Source organism: Astatotilapia calliptera, chromosome 9 (assembly GCF_900246225.1).
Source record: "Astatotilapia calliptera chromosome 9, fAstCal1.2, whole genome shotgun sequence".
Classification (NCBI taxonomy): Eukaryota; Metazoa; Chordata; class Actinopteri; order Cichliformes; family Cichlidae; genus Astatotilapia; species Astatotilapia calliptera.
The window spans coordinates 14,299,344-14,318,040 of NC_039310.1; the positions used below are offsets into that span (position 1 = coordinate 14,299,344).

General features: G+C 40.4%; 2 protein-coding genes across 2 annotated transcripts in view; one reads left to right on the forward strand and one right to left on the reverse strand.

Moving 5' to 3' along the window:
• Window positions 1–15,271, forward strand: part of cntnap2a (contactin associated protein 2a) — a 398,850-nt gene extending 383,579 nt beyond the window's left edge. The window contains exons 25-27 of the mRNA XM_026179392.1: window positions 9,072–9,344; window positions 11,806–11,877; window positions 12,865–15,271. Coding sequence (XP_026035177.1) covers window positions 9,072–9,344; window positions 11,806–11,877; window positions 12,865–13,064 — 545 coding nt within the window. The 3' untranslated portion in view covers window positions 13,065–15,271. The remainder of the gene's footprint in view (window positions 1–9,071; window positions 9,345–11,805; window positions 11,878–12,864) is intronic.
• Window positions 15,272–16,325: 1,054 nt separating this feature from the next.
• Window positions 16,326–17,843, reverse strand: ptgdsb.1 (prostaglandin D2 synthase b, tandem duplicate 1). Its single transcript, XM_026179684.1, has 6 exons — window positions 17,673–17,843; window positions 17,374–17,513; window positions 17,183–17,262; window positions 16,983–17,096; window positions 16,789–16,890; window positions 16,326–16,705 (listed from the first exon to the last, which is right to left on the reverse strand). The coding sequence occupies exons 1-6, from the start codon at window positions 17,766–17,768 to the stop codon at window positions 16,686–16,688; spliced, it is 552 nt and encodes a 183-aa protein (XP_026035469.1). The 5' UTR covers window positions 17,769–17,843; the 3' UTR covers window positions 16,326–16,685.
• Window positions 17,844–18,697: the final 854 nt, after the last annotated feature.

Genomic DNA, 18,697 nt, shown 5'->3' on the forward strand with positions numbered 1-18,697 from the left:
ATCTTAATTTGTTCACATTATCGTAACGTAAGCTTTTAGATAGTATTTCACATTGACTATATGATCCCAGACAACTGTTGATAGAAACCTTTATCCTGAAAACCATAAAAGCATTTACTATTACTATAATTGGTCAGTTCTTCAGTGAATCCACTGACAGAAAAACAACTATAGCTTTGATAATAGAAAAATTGAATTATTCTCAGGTTTATATAACCAAAGAAAAGGCTCTATAAAATCATTTAGCATGTTTGCTGCTCCTGCTGAAATCTCAGTTTCGTGTCCTGAGGTTTGCAGTGTTTGCTGCCCAGGGAGATTGTGCTAAAGTAGTATTGATCATGTAGTGCAGGGATGATTCAACACATGCTTCTGTAAATGATGAAACCTTATGCTTAACGTTACCGTATCCTGTGTATTTATGTGTGTGCGAGTAAAAAAGTGTCCTTACATCAGCGCCTAAGCGGAGGATATTTATGGTTAGAGCAGGATGGAGAGTGCATGTATTTTGTTGCACATATCTGGGGTAATGGAGGGGGGAAGTAAGTCCTCATAAAAGAAAAAACTAGATTTTAGTATCAAGACTTGGTTGAAGGTTAGGTTAAGTTAAGGGTTAGGTAATAGTGAGGCGAAATCTGTAAGAAATTACTGCAATGTCCTTTAAAGTGACACAACTGTGTGTGTGTAGGAATGTGGTAGGTGGGTGGTTGATGTACGGCGTATGGGCCTAGATCTATGCGTCCCGGTGGAATAGATGGGAGAGATGAGTCATACATCAGCCAGAGCAGCGGGCACGCTCCAGACTCTGTCCTCTGTGCTGCAAATCTGTCAAGTGTCTGTGTGTGTGTTTGAGTGTGTGCATGGACCGTGTGTGAGTCTTTCTAAGGGAATAGATTCAGAGGCAAAGTCAGAGAGAGAAAGAGAGAGCACTAGAAATTGTGACAGTGGGAAAGTACTATCATAGAGAGATGATTGTAACCCTGAGGGTTAGTTGTAAAGGACATGTACATCAGTACCAGTCTGAACTTCTGATTTCTCTCTTCTATTCTTTATCCCCCTGGCCTCTATTTTTCTGTTAACTGTCCGCACTGAATGAATGTGTCCCTCCCTTAAGGTGATACCAATTATTTTACACTGGATTTAAGAAAGATTGCCATTTCTTTATGTGACGGCTTTATTCTGAAGAAGCCTCTATTTGAAGTGGCTCCATGGGTGTAGTTGTTAACCCATTAGCCTTACATGTGAAAGATGTGAGGCAGAACCAGCCTACAAGCTATTGTACTTGTAGTCCAAAACCCAAATAAATGGGAGGGTAGCATCAGGAAGGACATCTGGCATAAAATCTGTGCCAAATAAAACATGCAGATCCAGCCACTGTGGCGGCCCTTTGGGAAATAAGAGAGCAGCTGAAAATACCTTCTATTAGCTGTTATTTGCAGACACTGGTCTACTTTTTCACATAGTTTTATTTCAAAATGCACCTGTTCTTTCCCTATAAATCTCCTTGGACTCTCCTATTAGCTGTTTTCAGCAAGATGTGATGTGAGACAGTTGCTGTGTCTGTAAAGTCTGTTGTATGGAGTTTAAGGAAATTTTTATAGAAATAAAGTTTATTATTCATGTTACTATGTAAGCACCATTGCATAAAAACAGGTTTATCTGTGCTCCAAGTTTATCAGTATACAGATTAAGTTGATGTTCACAAAACAGGATCTGCTGCTATAAAGTTCACTTTCTTTAACTTCCTTTACGTTTAATGATTTACAAGAAAATAATATGGTGCAATGCAGAACTCTTGAGCCAGCGTCATGTCCTGACATTTTTCTTCCAACTAAAGACTTTCTTTTAAGTTTTTAAAGTGGTCTTGCTCAATACCTCTCTTGGCTGACTCAAGGAATCAATTTAAATTTTTAATTTTAGTCACTTTTTTACTAACAGCCTGTTGCAAAAACACATCATTTGTTCGCGTATTGTTAGCTGAATCTATGAAAATTGACAAAGGTAGAACAGTTTGATGGGTATAAAACAGTATTTTTGCACCAGCAAGGTGATTCCCAAATAACTGTCAGCCCAAAACTTGGCATATTTTGGCAGGGTGTGCAGTGTGTCCTTAAACGATTTGAGGATACTGGACAAATGGAGTACAAAAGACAAGGGGCATGAGAGATATATTAAGACCTCTTGTTGATCTATCACTGAAGACTCATGAGAAATAAATAGACACTTTATTGATCCCACAAGAAAATGGTTTCAACGGGAGGTTGGCTGTCATTCTTGAGGAACAGAAACATGGAGAGGTGTGAAAATTACACAAGAACTGGAATGAAGATCAGTGGCAACAGGGCTTATGGAGTGGAATTTTTCTTTGCCATCTAGTAGTGTTGTATATTGTTGATTATACTGATTTGTTGTTTTGTTTTGCATTGTTACATATTGATAAATATTAGAGTGCTTTTTGGGTTGTTGGTGCCCACTTGTAAGAGAAATTGGAATTCAGATAGGGGGCAGGTGCTAATAAGAATTTATTCTTCTTCCTGCTCCTTTTCACCCATGGCTGCAGTGCTATATTAATGGGAAGGAGGATTTGTATGTAGGAAATGAAATACTGTTGAACCATTAGGGGTGGGGGGAAAAATCGATACTGTGTAGTATCGTGATATTTTGTTTGCTAATAATCTATCGATACAGGGACAGCAGAAATCGATATTGTGTTACAAAAAAGGTTTTTGTGCTCAGAGCATGTTGATCCTTTTTCTGAGCAAGAATCCTGACATTCCTTCACTGTCCAAATGTGTTTAACTTTTTTTTGGCAGCAATAAACATGACAGTTTACTTATTTTAATTTAAGACATGTTTTATTTTAATTAAGTTTAAAACTTTTTTATTTAATGTAAATTTATATTTTGTTTTAATTTACTTTCAAATTCTTCAGTTGCTGAAGGGGCTGCATAGTTTTCATAAATTGCTTAGTTCAGAATAGCTATAATTGTACCAGATGGTTGCATTCAGTTAAGTTGGACTAGACTGTAATACAAACCGTTCAGTTTGTCAACAATAAAACTGACTGAAATGAGAGAAAGACTGAGTGCGAGACTTTGATATTAGATAAAATGAATATTGATAAAGTTTACCTTTATGTACAGAATCTGAATATTGCAAAATATTTTTTTTAAAAATTGCAATAATATCGTATCGTGCGTTAAGTATTGTGATAATATCGTATCGTGGGATGTATGGTGATTCCCACCTCTATGAACCATGTGTGAAACAAATAAATAAATGAAATGAAATGAATGCAAATGTGAAAGATTTGGCTCAAATCGTCATCAGTATGGAGAGAAAATGTCAGGAGAGAGGTACAATATTCAGTGTCTACAAACAATGTTTAAAAAATGTTGAAGGCTCTGTCACGATTTGGGGCTTCAGTGGTGTCGGTGAGATCTTGTCAGCATTGATGGAATTATTAATACCATCAGATCCACCGTGCAATACCATCTTTAAGTCTTAAGTCTACTTAAAGAAATAACAAGAAGTCTGCCTCACACAGTTCAGGCTGTGTGGAAGAAAAAAAGTGGTCATAACATTGCAGCATACTGAAACACCAGTGCATTAGTAAATCATTTGAAGTACTGTCCTGTTGATGACAGTTTTGTGGAAAGGTTGATGGCTCAGCACCCAGTTCTACATAAGACTGCTGATTATGCATGCTGTTGGCCAATTTCTAAAGCATGTCGGGATGAAGTGCAATCAATTTCCTCTCTTCTAAGCATCTCAGAAACTGCCTTTTGGGTTTTGCTCTTTACATTTGGATGCACAAGACACCCTGACGCTGGGGAAACTTAGTGTTAGATGAGGCTGCTGTCTGTCTCCATTTCTATAATCTGAGTGTGCCTTTTTTGGTGCCTGCAGTTTGTGTGTGATAGGATGACATCATACTGTCCTCTGGCTATTACCCTTAGTTGTACTTGTACCGGGAAGTCCTAATCCAGTCCAGTATAAGTCCAGATCCAGGTTTTCTCCAGCTGCTGTCTCAGAGTGGGGGTGGGACTGCAGTGCAGAGAGAGAGAGAGAGAGAGAGCGGGCAAGTGAGAGAGCGGGCAAGAGAGAGAGAAGTGCTTGCCAGTGTGGTACTGTGCTACGAAAATCCACATAACAGGCAGAAAGAACATATAAAGGAAGAGGAGAGGAAGAAGGCTTGCTGAGCATACTGCCTGTAGACGCAAACTCCACATAGGTAACTACACTCTGATGCATGCATGTTTCACCATTTGTTTGTGTTAGTCCCTGTGCATGAGTGTGCCAAGGCTTCTACAGTTCAGAGTGAGTCATTTGAATATAAACCGCAAATTGAATTTGCAGCAGAGGTAGCGAGGTAGATTCTTTCTTTTTCATGCTTTGAGCAATTTTTGATGCTTTCGAATTTACAAGGAAATCCACCCGCTGGATTAATTGGATTGCGGGAAAATACACAGGAAGAGAAATGAGCTGTCACAGAGAGCCTGGTATTAATTTTTTTCCCTTGCTCTGTTTGCTAATGCGTGTTTTCTGTTATGGCTGTGTTTTTGGCTCATTGTCTGTACATCCCAAACATCCTGATGAAGCAAAAAGCTAGATTTGGAACAGATGAATATGACTGTGTGTGTATGTGTGCATGTCTGCGTGTGTGTAGTCAGTATGGGCAGATGTTGCCATCACAGGTGCGTTTGCCATGTCAAAAACACAGATGGTCTTCACCTGTTTCTCTCTACAACCCCTCTCATCATCCTCTACATCACAAATGCCCTTTTTACACGTGTCCATTTACTGCAGCTCATTTTGTTTATTTATTTATTTATTTCTTCTAATGCTCCAATGAACAGGAGACCATCGCATTTGCAAAAGTACTACAGTTCCCAAATACTGCAGTACACAAGGACCAAAAACTCAAAAAGCAGCTGTGCTCAAGGTTACATGTTTTTTTCTTCTTAAATTTAAGAAGATTTAATTTTCACTTCTCTCTCCATCTTTCTCAATGTCTCTCTCTCTCTGTGTCTCTCTCTCTCTCTCTCTCTCTCTCTGACCCTCCCTGCATCAGCCATGACCAACAACCAGACAGCATGTGTGTGTTTGTGTGGTTCAAAGGGTGTGGTTTGTGGATTCACATCAGTGTTATTTTTGATGCGTCTCAAATGCTCCATACTTTCATTACCCACCTCCCCTATTTTCTCCTTCTGTCACCCTTATTTCAGCTTCCATTTGTTTCCATGGCAACTGTGTTTGATCTCCTCCACCCCTCCATTTGAGCACCCTTCTTGTCACCCCATTTCTTTCCTCCCCCCCCCCCCCACACACACACACACACACACACACACACACACACACACACGCGCACACACACACACACGTTCAGATCAGAGACTTTTCTCCCACACCCTATTTTCCCCTCGTGTCTCTCACCTTTCCACTTACCACCACTTCTTCTTGGAGAGGCAGCCACACCCTCCCTCACTACTAGTTCTGCAGTCGTCTCCATCCTGCCTTCTGTTTTTTCATCCAACTTCTCCTATTTTTTCCTCCTCTTGAGGCAATTCTTCCACCTCAAAACACATCCCCTACCTACCCATTATCTTCACAGCAGGCCTCTCCTCGCAGCTTTATGTGCTCCCTCACCTTTTGAATTATGCATACGATATCACCGGTCACATCTGATCAACATGCTGACCTTGTTACAGTCGTGTATGCGTGTGCACTAGCGAGCATGTCTTTAGGTATATTTATAAGGGTGGCTTATATGATACATGACACAATGCAACACACGCTCTGTGTATCGTATGATGCCACATTAAATCATTTCAGTCTAAAGCATAATGGATTATGCTCCTCTGTTTTCTAATTATGTTAAGTGTGTGGAAAGCTGTTTGTTTGTGCCCATGTTTTATTGATTAGTCTGGGAAGCTCCATAAGACGCCATCAGGGCAAGCTAAAGAAGCGATTACAAGCCGCGATGTTGTGGTGACTGGCTCTGACAAGGTGATATTACTTGTTAATGATCACGTATTAATGTGTTGTTAAGCACTGGAGCCAAGCAAACCACCCATTAGAAATCTCTGGTTACCTAATGTTCAGTTTTTCCTGACCTGAGATACTGCATGATTTTATTTGATAGACTAATACTATAGTTGAGTCTAAGGTTTACCCAAATACAGGAAGCTGACTGATGCACAAAGGTTGTTTTCTTGCAAGGTAAAAATCACTAGAGTGTTTTCTGTACTAGTATCACTTATATAATGGTGTCGCCGCGTTAACATTAAATAGAAAGCATGGTGTAACATTTGTGATGTTTAAGAATAATGTTCTATCGTTTAAACTACAAGCATGCGGATTTGTAAGGGAAGCTTGTCAGCTATACTCTCAGTGCATTGCCTATGGCATTATGTGGAGAGGAGCCTCCCAACGGAGAGCCTATTAGTATTCACACACAGACCTCTGCAGTGATCAACACATGTTCAGGCACACAGGAGAGAAAGAGCTTCATTCATATTCATTTTACGTGTTATCAGTAATCTGCTGGCTGTGTTTACTTTAATACTGCAAGGCCCTTGCTTCCATCCTGTACCTGTCTCTCCACCTATTTTGCACACCCCCACGCATATGCAAATTCCTACAGTTTCACCATCCGAGGCATTTTCGAGGTGTGAAGAGAGACTCGGATCTGAGACTTGATTGACCGAGGGATGCAGAGCTGCAGTTCAGTTTGAGTGCGTCTGTACATGTATAAAAATGAATACCTTCAACACAAGTGTCTGCATAATTATTGTTTTCCACCTACAAAGACAAACTGCACAGAATACAAACAGTGCAAGTGTCTGTAGGAGGTCTGCTCAGCTGAATACCAATACCATTACCATTTACCAAGAAAACTAACGTAGTGCTTGGCTCTGTTCCTGGTAGCACAATCAATAGTGCACAAGCACACACATGTACAGTACATACTTGTATTGGACCCATGAAAATGGAATAAAGAGAGAGAATTGCATTATAAGCCATGTCCAGATACTCAGAACCCCATCATCTAACATAACAGGATTCATTAAATAAACCAGTGCATACACACACACATACACAGAGCACTGTAGTTGGCCATCCCTTGTTCATCTGTGGGATTGTCCAGTGCTTTCCTCTGGGTGTGGCATGGTTGTGCAGAAGCATTGCAGCCATGCATGTTAAAATTTAAACCTGGCTTTGTCTACACACACAAGTAGAGGTAGTACATTTTTCATCTTCCCAAAAAGTGTCAATGGCAGCTTTTTTGTGTGTTTTTGTTGTTGTTTTATCTTTCCAGGTTTATGCCAGCATGGCAAGTTTATTTCATGTCTACACAGAACTGTAGGTGTTAGAGGGATTTTTAGTTTTTTTTGTCTGCAGCCTGCAGACAAAAAAAAGCATCTCTTCCATTTTCTTTGAGGATATGTGTGTGAGTGTGTGTCTGCACCTATAATTTGTTTCTTATATTATGGGGGCATTAATGTGTACTGTCATGCCGAAGGAATTTAGCTTCTGCATTAGACTGGCCATTCAGTTTTAGTGTGCAGATTTGATATAAGGGTTGGACACTAAGGTTTAACGTAAGGACTGGAGATAACAGGGAGTTTGTCTAGACTCGTCTGCAGATTGTGTCTCAAGGCTCTTTTTCTCTGCCTTGGCTATGTGTTGCAATAAAGGGTTTTAATAACTGCAGGGCTATATCTCCTGCGTGGTGTTTTCCACCACATGGGTTATAATTCATGCGTGGGTGTACTATTATGTTGTTCTGGTGATTTTTATTGGAATAACCTGACCTTTTTGAGTGAATTTTTGTTTTTTTGTTGTTGTTTTTTTATGCTTGACCTTGGGCCATATGAGCGTTAAAACAAACAACTGCTCAGTCGCCTCCAAATAACTATTAGGGTTAAAAAAAAAATCGATATTTCTCCACTCGTGAAAATATGCCGTGTGCAACCTACAAACAGCCCTCAAAATCCACAGATTGAACAAAGATATTGGCCCAGCTGGACCGAGCTCGGCGGGCCACCTGCAGTTCAGGCGCTGATTTATGTGTGAGTCTGTGTGTTGAAGTACTTTTCGTTTGAAAAACAAAAGGGGATGAAAATCAAAGGACTGAGAGAGCGAGAGGGGGCTGGACTGAGAGGCGGCTGTATGAGTGCACAAATTGCTGCTTTTAAACATCTGAATTTGTCAGAATTGCCTTGGCAGTAAGTGGACCTCAGGCAATTTCCTACCCTCCAAATTATGGCAATTATTACAAATTATTTCTGTCATGTGTTAGCACAGTGGACAACAAGAAGAAAACTAGCTTTTTTATCATTATTTTAACTTATATATGTGGTTATGATTATACACGGATTACATTGCAATAAAAAGATCGAGAGAAGTGAACCCTTGTTTGGGCTTTCAACATCCGTATGTACACACAAAAGTGTGATAAACATTTGTTATATGATTATAAGTGCCGCTTACAAAGAGCAGGATGAGCAACGTGTATTCGTGCTCGGTTGAAACCAAAATAAAAAAAACGCTGAATATGAAATATCACCTCACTGCTGTGCTGCTAAATCAACCCATGAATAAAAGAGTGACTGCAGAAAAGCAGAGCGCGACAGAGAAACAAAGCCTGTGAGAGCAGCGGGGGTTGTAATTCATTATTCATCTTCTAATTTGACATTAGAGGTCAGTGTGTGTTCCTCCCCTGCTTCCTACCTCCTCTGCCTCCTCCGCCTCGCCTTCACTCTCTTGTGTGAATTCCTAATCTGACCGGGTGTATTGAACTTGCAGAGTTTGTTTTGTCTGTACATCAGCAAAAACTGACGCCTACAAATGCTTGACTGTTCAAAGCTGTACGTGGAGTTTGTTGTGTCTGTCGATTGTTTATTTCGAGCTCTGTAGTCATTTATAGAGATCCTGATGTTTCTTCTCTCAGTATCTAATTACAAGTTGTAGTTCCAGATAACTAACCTGTCTCAGTAAACATTCAACAGATAGGTTCTTTAAAAGTCATCTGGTGATGACAGCTTCTCTCCGATCCTGTCTCTGTGCAGAAACTGGACACATAGACCCAGTCATCATCGAGCGTTACAACACCCCAGGTTTCATTGGCTGCCTGTCGCGGGTGGAGTTCAACGGAATTGCCCCACTCAAGTCTGCACTCAGAACAGCCGTAAAGTCTCAGGCAACGCCAACAGAAAAGCAGCCTGCAGCTGCGTCACCTGCATCTTACCAGGGTAAACTGGTGGAGTCCAACTGCGGGGCATCACCTCTCACTATCCCACCAATGTCTGCTGCAACAGATCCCTGGCATCTGGACAAAACAGGTGAGTGGAACATGCTCAACAGGTTGATTTTTCATTTTTCTCACTGATAAGAAAAAGCAACGCTGTGCAGTCTGAACAGTTAATGCAGATGTGTTAGTTCTGGGTGGCAAAGGAGAGCTTATAGCCCCAAGTTTTTCTTCACAGCAGAGCAAGAGTTCATTAAGTATCCTCGAAATGCTAGTTTAAGACTTGTGTGTTTACATGTCCGTACACACACACACACACACACACAGAGACTAATGATATATCCAGCGGCAGTCTTTAGTATTTTTAGTGTCATCATTCTGGAAGCATCCGTTTTCCTCAGGCTCCGTGCCAACTGTGCCTTTGGGAGCGTTGAGCTCTCTGAAATTGATCCAGTCCATCGATCTCGACTCCAGGTCCTCACTCAAAGTCTGCTCGCAGCCATCCGTCTACAAAGTGGATTATTATTTATGTTGCCTTAGGTTCTCTATAGATAGCTCAGATCTATAACATATTGAGACCTCCCTCCATCCTTCCACTTTCGTAATGATTGTGCGATGCCAAGTCGACTCTTTTGCGTTAGTTTCTTTTTGTTGGTGATGACATCCTTTCCCGTTTCTGTCAGTTTACTTTTCTGTGTTCTCACCTTTCTATTATGCTTTTAAATATATTGTAGTTTTATCCAATTACATCCAAGCATATGCAGCTAGCAGAGGTAACCATGATTTAAATTTCAAAACAATAAATAAGAAAAAAATATTTTAAAAAAACAAAAACACCACCAGACAATGCACAACAATATAGTCCAGATAAGAAATACATAAAATTACAACATAAAAATCCATAAATAATAAATAAAAATCCATGGTGCATACGAAAATACAAAGGAAATAAATAAGAAGGCGTACACCATGAAAAATGACACTTAATACATAATTACCATAAAATGAATGCTCACAGATGTGGTCCCTCTTTAGCTGTTGTTTGATGTATAGCAGCTGAATTATTATTATAATCTCACTACCTCTAGTAGAGGCTCTGGTAACTTTTTCACTAAAATTCAGTTTTAACATGATGAACTCACCCAATCAGGTTGGAGCGAGTCCATGTAAGGAGCTTATAAGCAAACTTAAATTAAAAGAAAAAAATTGAAAGCTTAAAATATTATATTTTTGAAGTGTGACCCACCGTAAAAAGGCTGATGGGGTTTTGCTGTCACCCTGCCAGGCGGGCGGCGTGGATACCCAATTATACGAATGCAATAACTTGAGAACCAATTGTCATAGTATTTTTTAAAATCCATACCATATGTGCATCTACTACAATTCTTGGACAAGTTCAAATCTTACTGACCTCAACCTTGAGATCAACGTCAGAGGTTAATCTGAAAATCACCTGGGATTTTCACATTTATACCATAGATGCATCTACTAGGAGGCTGAGAGGTAGCACTGGTGGTCACCAATAATCACTGGACACTGTACATGTAAATACATATTAGCCACCTAGCTTAATTGTTTTTTTGCATAGAAGGACCCTGGAATGTACTTCAAACCTTCCTTGCTTACTAGTGACTTCTTGACGTTAAATATAGTATCTCGTCCTGCTGGCATGCGTGTCGATTTCATGCTTTGGAGAACCAAAGCGTGGACTAGCATGTTTATTCTATATGAGCAAAAAAATAATAGAATAGAGAAAAATTCTAGCTGTATTTTCTGGCCTGTTGTTTAATTTTCCTGAAACTATGTAGGTTCAAATTATTGATTTAGATTGGGCCTTAACCCCTTTCTTTCCCTTTTCTTTTTCTATTCCTCCACTGACTTCTACTGACTTTCCCCCACCTGGCCCTCACCTCCTGTCCACTCCAGCGTAATCCCCACTCTGATAATAATGCGAATAATAAAATAAAATAATAAAACGAAACAAAAAGAATAACAAGAGGCACCTACAGAGACACTGTAGTGGTCGTCTTGGCAAAATAAATGTGTTTGGCACAACAAAGCATTCAGGCCATGATTCTGCTTGCTAAAACTGATTCTTACTCATGCTTGTGACTTCCCAGGAGAACTATGGGCAGTACAGCCTGCATTACAAATAGCTGACGGGCTCATAGCAGGGTGATGTTTTTCCTGTGTTAAAATATGCATATTGGGGTTGTGTTTGCACAGAACTGCTCGATTATGGAAGCCTGCAGAGAGTTAGCAGCTCTCTGCTGAGAGAAGTTATTGGCAATTTCAGCAATGTCATTTTACTTCTTTCTTTTATTACACACCCTCCACTCATCTCAACTCCTTTCATATCCACTCCTTGTACATCCAGGGAATATCACTGCAATTAAACGGTGGCAGCAGGCGTGTAAACTGCTTGAGCTCGATGAATGATTAATGAAAACCATGAAATGCATGAGACGGTGTAGTAATATATTTATTTATCTATCAGTAGTAATTTTGTAGTTGTTTCAGCTTGTTTTTGTGTCTTTCTCTCATTCCTTGTTTAGATGCAGTGTTCCCCTTTAATGAGGAGAGAGTGATTCCCGATGGAGTCAACAGGGACTCTGCCATCATTGGAGGTACAAAGTGCCATTATCATATCATCAAGTTAAAAGTGCTTAAACGTGGGGTTTTTTTTATTGCTAATTGATTTTCCACATTTAAGAGGTCTTTAAAGTTTTCAGTGAGTTTATTAATAATTTATTATATAGTTCTAAGTATAGCCTAAGTACTCTCTATCTGACAGTCAAACTCTAATAAATGGAACGGAGAGCAACTCTGGGTTCAGTATCTTGCTGTAGCTTGCTTGACATGCAGACTGCAGCATAGTGGGTGACCTTCTCTGCCTCCTGAGCTACAGCCACATGGTTGGCATTTATGTAGCACCTTTTGATCTTCACTAGCTTTTACTTTGGGAGGGGTAAGTGTCTTGCCCAAAACATTTGAGCAGGGCTTTATCGCTTGGGTCGGCTGTGGTTCAGGAGGTAGAATGTGGCGATCCCTGTGTCCTCTAGTCTGCAGGTCAAAGTTTCTTTGGGCGAGATACTGAACCCCAAGCTGCCACCTGATGCATCCGCTGGAGTGTGTGTAAATGTTAGACAAGGAGTTTTGGTATAAAAAAAAAAAGTGTGTGTGATTGGGTGAATGAGGCTTGTAGAAGAAACTGCCTTGAGTGCTAAGTGCCCCATTTACTATTTATTTGCTCTCTGTGCTTCACACATTACAATAACCAGTGGTTGTGATGGATCGTGACCTGGATGAGCTGCTACATCACAGACATTCTGATCATAGTTAACTATTAAAAACGTCTGCTTTATACTTTTCAAGTGACAGTCAAATTCCTTCTTTCTGTCCAAAAAGTACCAAAAACAGACTACAGTTCACTAATGTTTCTAATTACATTACAAACATCGCATTACATACATTTTTATTACATTAATCTCCCAGTTGAGATGGCAGAAGCAGGCTGTGTTTGCCTTTGCTTAGACATTGACTCATATGAGGAATTTCATGGTCGGAGCAGGTTGGTAGCAGTATTTGAAAAAGCCTCTCTGTCTCTACTACAGGTATTATCGCAGTGGTGATCTTCACCATCTTATGCACTCTGGTGTTCCTGATCCGCTACATGTTCCGTCACAAAGGCACTTACCACACCAACGAGGCAAAGGCCAGCGGGGAGTCGGCCGCGGAATCAGCGGATACGGCCATCATCGGCACCGACAACCCAGAAACCATTGACGAATCAAAGAAGGAATGGTTCATCTAACAGCCAATCAGAAAGAACTCTGAGAGAGGGAAAGCAATGTTTTAGATCATCCGATGCCACAGAGATAGAGGTGGTTTAAGTCAAGGCCAATCACAGAATGGACAGAGGATTGGCTATTCAAAAGGACAATAATCTCCCAGGGAAGGTTGGGGCAACGGGGAAGACTGTACAGAAATCCTTTTGTTTTGTTCTGTTTTTTTATATATCCAGAGTATTAGAAAGAGAAGGAAGGGACACTTATTCAACTGAGCACAGCTGTAAGAGACTGTACATGTATATACTAACCGGCTTGTCCTTCTTTGTATCGTGCTTGGGAGTTTTCAGGAGTCCTTTGAATACTGTATATGACAAATAATTATACTTACTGGGTCGTGTGATAGCAAAGGTTTATTGCCAGTCCCTGTTGCGTTTTGATTTTATATTTTAACAAAACTCTTATATCAAAAATGATCAAATCGACATGCCAAACCTTTGTTTTTGTTTTATTCTTTCTTTTTTCTTCTTCTTCTTTGTATTTTTTATTGTTTCAAACTGCGGATGCACCAGTTTGTCACATAATTCATGTCGTGGTAATATAGAACTGAATATGGATGCCAAAAGTCACCTTGTAAATATGATATTATTTTCTCCCTTTTCTCGAAAGATTTATTTAGTGTCAGACGCATAAAGCAAATTAGAAATTTCATATCTATATGAGAGTGGCGCCACACGTCTCGTCTGTCGCATTATAAACGTGTAAAATACAGAGTTTTACGTTTAAATCTTATGACATTCGATTGTAAGGGACACTCCTTTCTGTGGAAGGGCACCGAGGGGTTTCTCAGTGCATGATGGGGAAATCATGACGCCATCATCGCCATCTTCTTCATCTTCATGGTCACGGCAGCTTTCTTTGGATTTGGAATGAGTGAATCTGCGAGCCTTTACTCGTGCGGGCTTCAGCATGTTTGTTTGTTTCTTTGCCAAACACTTGAGTCTTATGTCAGATTTTCATGTTCAATTTGATATTTGAGTTGGTTTTTTGTTTTGTTTTTATACATTTGAAACCAGTGTTGGGCTGTAGTTTTTAAAGCACATGCATGCGTCTGTGCGTAGGTGAATTAGGGAAAATGAGCTTTAGAAGGGGCCGTTTGGGCATGCGCGAAGACCAGACCAAACAGCTTGACTGATGCGTACTGAGTTTTCATCGATGCACTAGGCATTAAGTGGGCGAAGCAGCGTGAAATGAAAAATCAATTTATATCTGAAAAACACCTGGGACGAAGTTAAGAAGATAATTGGCTTATTATTCCAGCGTGCCTTCAAGGTGCTGAGCCGTTTGGCCTTGCCTCACACTACTTATCACAAACCTGCGAGAAAAACTTGACTGCTGCTGCACGAAATCGGACTTAATAGCGTTTTCAGGTGTTTTTTTTATGTTGTATTTAAATGGTGCTGTGTTCACTTACGCAGAAAAATCTTGGTTGGAAAAAAAAAACTTTTGAAATTTAAAAAAAAGCCAGACTTTCCAAGTATTTGTGCAGCAGTAGCAGCTTCAACGCACACGCTTACACCTCCCCTCACACGTGCACACAACAACATGCATGTTTGATGAAGTGTGAGTCATTTGCTCGTTTGCAAGAAAAACACGTTTAGGATGAGGAGGCAGACACGAGCGTCACCCTGCAGTGTGCAACTGCGGTCCAACATGCATTCAAATATGATCTATTTATGTTTAAGTTATTTTTATGTTTACCTGTTTACCTTACCATGGCTTCTACAGAACGACGTGTTACAGCTGAAACCTGCTGCCAACTCTATTTTGTTGTGAAGTTGCTTTATTTTGTATGTCTGTTTGATCAAATTGCTCCCACGGCGCTCGCGCAGTGAATCACGAATCGCCTCGTGATCGAGCGCTTGCTGTGGATCACTTCATGTGAGACATTAGGAGCAGCTGCTGAGCTCAGCTTGCCTTCTACTGAGGCCTCAAAGAAGAATTCATCTGCTTTTACTTCGCATCCCGTAGGGCAAACAAGTGACTCTACCGATGCTTTGTTGTTTTTGGATTTTGATTTTCAGACTTTTAAAATGCATAACTTCATCCTCGATATATGTTTTGAACTTAACGGCGATGATAATTGATTATCAGCGCAGACAGGCAAAACCTTAACCCACATGTTTTGCTTTTAGTTCTCTTGAGTTCAATAAAGAGTGTTTGATCTTTAATAGCAGTTTCTTCGTCTTCTTCTTCTTGTTCAGACACTCGCAGCGTAATGATGCACATCAAAGACAGTACTAAAGATATTCAAGGAACATTTTGTGTCTTAGCCATGTAACCATTAAGAAACAGGGACTATGGAAGAATCTAACCTATTTGCTTTAGTTCGACTTATATAAGTTAAAATTATATAAAACTGATATAATACTTAATAAACGCTATGTAGTTTTTCCTTTGAAAAGTCCGTAATGAACAAATGTGGAAGTTCCAGAAGGTCATATGCTGCCCTCTGGTGGGCAGACAGTGCACCTTCTTAGTCACCCAGATTTACAGAGCATACACACTGATGATTAATGACAGATTACCAAACTAAATAAAGTTAAAAGCTCATAGCTGATGAATTATATTCAGAATCAGTAATAAGTAATATATGAAAGTATATCAAATATAAACTTGCTGACAAAGGTACCCAAAGCAATGAGGCGCTACAAAAAAAGGACTGAAGTGTCCTTAAGATGATAAAGTTGTAGATAAATGTGTTCACTTAAGTTCAGCATGTTTGATTTTAAAGTGATGTCAGGTCTTTATATCTCTTACTCATCAGAAATTTAGTGCTACTCTGCTTTTCCTCAGGAGGGATTTGTTCTGCGTGCCTGGTAATTAAATTAAATTAATTCTGATTACTTTGTGTTTGTTTGTCTGCCCACACCTTTGAACCGAGGTATTGTCTTGTCGTTGTTATTACTGTTGCCATGATCCAGAACTAAATAGCAATATAGCTGCCCCATAATCAGTTTGTGTTATTATAATCTTCGTTTCATTATGTCTGTCGATTGAATCGCTGCCTATATCACTCGCAGCCGCATATTTGCATAACTGCAACTCATCCTTAAACCCTTTGACAAGGACTGTGTCCTAATGTAATGTGGTAAAGTATCCAACACACTCTCGCATGCCTGACAGTGAGCTGATGGGGAGCATTGTGTGTTAAAATATTCACGTAGCTTCCAAAAAAACCTTCACAGAACACACACACACACACACAAAATTATTGTGAAATCAGACACTTTTTAACAGCTTTATTAGCTTTGAGGTTGGAAAACAGGAGAAAAAAAAGTCTGCAAAAGAAATCAGAAGTTACAAAAGACAACTTATAATATTTCCGTGTACTTCAGTCCCTTTTTTTCTTACAAGCAGGCCTTTATTGTTCCACTCTGATGCCCCAGTTAATGTGCATGTTGACAAGTATGAGAGCTCAACTAGGATCAGGGTTGGTCTTTGGTGTGCAGCAGAAAACAGAGTGAAATGCTTGAGGTTCATTGTCCCAGGGTGTAGCTTTGTGAATCCGTCATGACTGTAGGGGGGAGAGGGGTTAGACGAATGTGGTGGGGGGGGATGCTGCTGAGATGGAAGATTTGGGCTCCTCAGGCGTCGGGACACTCACCTGTAACGCATATTAGAAAGGCTGGTGAGCGAAGGTCTGCCTCGCTCACAGAATCAGTTACATTGTTGATACTGTTAACTTACCATTCTTGGGCAGCATAACAATGTTCTCAGCGAGGACACCAGTCTCCAAAGAGAACTGCGAGAATTTCTCCTGCAGGACAGCGCTGGTGTCGGGAGTGCGACCTACAATAAAAAATGACGGCGCTCTTCAAGAATGAGCAAATCCCGGAGAGCATTCCTAGAAAGTTACTCTTATTTTGGTAAGACAAACTCACTGTAAAGCTTGTTGAGGACCTCGGACACCCCATTCTTTGTCTTGATGGTGTGGACCAGGGCGTACTCATCGTAAACAACGTCAACAATGCGCATGTCGTTGTCATTGTTCCAAGCTGGTGGGGTCACAGAAATCATGTTAAATCTAAGTATTCAAATATATGTCAGATTTTGGGGCAGTTTTAAAGGCGTCTCTACTTACTTTGGCTGTGGAAGGTGAAACGTCCAGGAGTGTCTGTTTTCTTAGCCAGGTGAGTCATTCTCCAGCAGGAGCCATCAGTACTTAAATGGGGAAAAAATGACCAGTTTATTAGATATCCTCCCTAAAAAAGACAATCATTGCCATTTAATTTATTTTATTTTATCTTATTTTGAAAGCACAATTATACTCACTTCAGGTTGGAGTAAGAGAGGTCCAGATCTTCTACATCAGTAGGAGTTAAGAAAGCAGTCCCCATCTTCATGGTTGCTTTGTGGTTCACAAACCACTGAGCATTTGTAGCAAAGCCAACCATGTACCACTTGCCCGCCACCTGTAAGAAAGCAAACACTGTTTAAAAAGAGGTTATCTAAACCCTACCTGCATTACTGCTTCCCCTCTGCTTTCTAAAAGTGAGGGGTTGTTTTTGTCTGTGCAACAACCCAAAGACAGACGCAAATAACTTCTTTCCTTTTAAATGTGTATTTGTTACCTTCTCCAGGTTGAAGTCTTTTACGGGCATGACATCTGCACATGCAGCCAGCACGCACACCAGGGCGGCCAGCATCCTCAGCAGTGTGCTCCTCATGGCTTCTTCTGTCTGTGCTTCGGCAGCAAGGAGTGATCAGGAGTGTCAAGGCGGTTTGATGGGAAAGAGCAAGCGGAGGCTTCTTATATTTGCTGCAGGGTACAGCCCTACCCCCATTCTGTCTCCTCCCCACTCCCCCTCCCCACAATCCTGCTGTTCGCTACACCATTACAAAAACCCTCAGGCGAATCACGGCTGTTACACAACTGGCACGTGTGAATAGAGCCAGGACACAGGGGTAGAAGGGATGGGGTTTAAACATTAGTGTCCAAGCATGCCTGGCCAAAATGTCACATGTATAAAATCAGTGTGTTTTCCATTTTTCTGGATATGATAAACCATTGGCATCCAGTATTTCCTGCATGGTCAGGGATTTTTAAGAACTTCATGGTGAAAAAAAAATAAAAATCATTCTCATAAATAACTTTGCCAGTGTTGCATACAGTGGCTTGATTGTTCCTTGCAGCCTCTGAGCACTGACTCACATCATTGTACTGGTTTCTTTCTTTCTTTCTTACTTTCATAAAACCTTTGGTGCATGCAGAATTTCGGTGAGAACCTCTGAGTTTTGTAACTACCAGGGAGTTGGAGCATGCACTATTGACTTGTTTAAATTTAAATATTGCATTTATGTTACAGCAAATCCCCCTTGACTTTGTTTCTGTGTATTGTATCATTTGCTTGTTACATAAAGTGCTGATTAGCTGTGAATTCTTTATTTTTGCTGACATGTACCGATGACTTATCAAACCTCTCCTCTGTTATGAGACCAGACGAGCACAGACTTGTAATCAGCTGGTTATGAAACACTCACATATCCACACAAACAGGGACACACAGAGAGAGAGAGAGAGAGGTGCTGGTTGGAGCGAGGGGAAGTGGTAAGAGGCACTTTTGGTGAGTTTTGTAACCACCCTTGTGACATCTGG

Bases quoted from the DNA above. Each gene is read 5' to 3' on its own strand.
- ptgdsb.1 (XM_026179684.1), bottom strand. From the start codon at position 17,768: ATGAGGAGCACACTGCTGAGGATGCTGGCCGCCCTGGTGTGCGTGCTG. The intron at 17,514-17,672 runs GTAACAAATACA...GCTTTCTTACAG, and splicing joins AAGACTTCAACCTGGAGAAG to GTGGCGGGCAAGTGGTACAT. The intron at 17,097-17,182 runs GTAAGTAGAGAC...TGACCCCACCAG, and splicing joins TTTCACCTTCCACAGCCAAA to CTTGGAACAATGACAACGAC.